Raw genomic sequence first — 2252 nt, 5'->3', positions numbered from 1 at the left:
TTTTAAGCACATTTCCAGGAGGGTTTTTGGATCATTCTGGGGTAATTCTGGGGTGATTTTGGGGCAATTTTGGAATAATTTTGAGGGAATTTTGGGGCGATTTTGGGTGGAATTTCACGCACATTTCCAGGAGGGTTTTGGGGTAATTCTGGGGTGATTTTGGGGCGATTTTGGGGTTTTTGGGGTCTCACCTGGACTGCCAGGGGGTGATGACGCCGTCGTCAGGGCCCCCGATCAGCACCAGGCGCTGGATCCGCAGCAGGTTCCGCTTCCACTCTGGGGGGGGTCGGGGTTTTTGGGGTCGTTTTTGGGGATTTTGGGATTTTTGGAGTTTTTTGGGCGGTTTTTGGGGCTCACCTGAGGCGTTGGGGTGCAGCCTCTCGTCGTTGAGCAGCGCCAGGAAATCGCTGCTGTTCAGGTAAAGGTCCCGGTGGTGGGGGTCTGCAAGGGGGTTTTTTGGGGGGGTTTGCTACCCAAAATCAACCCAAAATCAGCTCAAAATCAACCCAAAATCAGCTCAAAATCAACCCAAAATCAGCTCAAAATCAACCCAAAATCAGCCCAAAATAAACCCAAAATTACTCCTAAAATCAGCTCAAAATTAGCACAAAATCAGCTCAAAATCAACCCAAAATCAGCCCAAAATCAACCCAAAATCAGCTCAAAATCAACCCAAAATCAACCCAAAATCAGCCCCAAAATTACTCCCAAAATCAACCCAAAATCAGCTCAAAATCAACCCAAAATCAACCCAAAATTAGCACAAGATCTACCCAAAATCAACCCAAAATCAGCTCAAAATCAACCCAAAATCAGCTCAAAATCAACCCAAAATCAGCTCAAAATCAACCCAAAATCAGCCCAAAATAAACCCAAAATTACTCCTAAAATCAGCTCAAAATTAGCACAAAATCAGCTCAAAATCAACCCAAAATCAGCCCAAAATCAACCCAAAATCAGCTCAAAATCAACCCAAAATCAACCCAAAATCAGCCCCAAAATTACTCCCAAAATCAACCCAAAATCAGCTCAAAATCAACCCAAAATCAACCCAAAATTAGCACAAGATCTACCCAAAATCAACCCAAAATCAGCTCAAAATCAACCCAAAATCAGCTCAAAATCAACCCAAAATCAGCTCAAAATCAACCCAAAATCAGCCCAAAATAAACCCAAAATTACTCCTAAAATCAGCTCAAAATTAGCACAAAATCAGCTCAAAATCAACCCAAAATCAGCCCAAAATCAACCCAAAATCAGCTCAAAATCAACCCAAAATCAACCCAAAATCAGCCCCAAAATTACTCCCAAAATCAACCCAAAATCAGCTCAAAATCAACCCAAAATCAACCCAAAATTAGCACAAGATCTACCCAAAATCAACCCAAAATCAGCTCAAAATCAACCCAAAATCAGCTCAAAATCAACCCAAAATCAGCTCAAAATCAACCCAAAATCAGCCCAAAATAAACCCAAAATTACTCCTAAAATCAGCTCAAAATTAGCACAAAATCAGCTCAAAATCAACCCAAAATCAGCCCAAAATCAACCCAAAATCAGCTCAAAATCAACCCAAAATCAACCCAAAATCAGCCCCAAAATTACTCCCAAAATCAACCCAAAATCAGCTCAAAATCAACCCAAAATCAACCCAAAATTAGCACAAGATCTACCCAAAATCAACCCAAAATCAGCTCAAAATCAACCCAAAATCAGCTCAAAATCAACCCAAAATCAGCTCAAAATCAACCCAAAATCAGCCCAAAATAAACCCAAAATTACTCCTAAAATCAGCTCAAAATTAGCACAAAATCAGCTCAAAATCAACCCAAAATCAGCCCAAAATCAACCCAAAATCAGCTCAAAATCAACCCAAAATCAACCCAAAATCAGCCCCAAAATTACTCCCAAAATCAACCCAAAATCAGCTCAAAATCAACCCAAAATCAACCCAAAATTAGCACAAGATCTACCCAAAATCAAACCAAAATCAGCTCAAAATCAGCCCCAAAATTACTCCTAAAATCAGCTCAAAATTAGCACAAAATTAGCTCAAAATCAACCCAAAATCAACCCAAAATCAGCCCCAAAATTACTCCCAAAATCAACCCAAAATCAGCTCAAAATCAACCCAAAATCAACCCAAAATTAGCACAAGATCTACCCAAAATCAACCCAAAATCAGCTCAAAATCAGCCCCAAAAAAGAAAAAAAACCACAGAAAAAACCCAAAACCACCCCAAAAAAATCCC

General features: G+C 40.1%; 1 protein-coding gene across 1 annotated transcript; it reads right to left on the bottom strand.

The window, feature by feature from the left end:
* Positions 1-93: 93 nt before the first annotated feature.
* PPT2 (palmitoyl-protein thioesterase 2) lies at positions 94-469 on the bottom strand (the record flags this gene model as incomplete). The annotated part of the gene is given in 2 exon segments (XM_041472265.1): positions 94-276; positions 358-469. Coding segments are annotated over 2 exon segments (295 nt in total), but the record flags the coding sequence as incomplete, so codon positions are not given.
* Positions 470-2252: the final 1783 nt, after the last annotated feature.

The sequence above is a fragment of the Pyrgilauda ruficollis genome, unplaced genomic scaffold (assembly GCF_017590135.1).
Source record: "Pyrgilauda ruficollis isolate IOZ18807 unplaced genomic scaffold, ASM1759013v1 scaffold2880, whole genome shotgun sequence".
NCBI classification, from domain to species: domain Eukaryota; kingdom Metazoa; phylum Chordata; class Aves; order Passeriformes; family Passeridae; genus Pyrgilauda; species Pyrgilauda ruficollis.
Note: the sequence above shows the minus strand (reverse complement) of the source record. Positions and strands in the feature narration are given on the sequence as shown.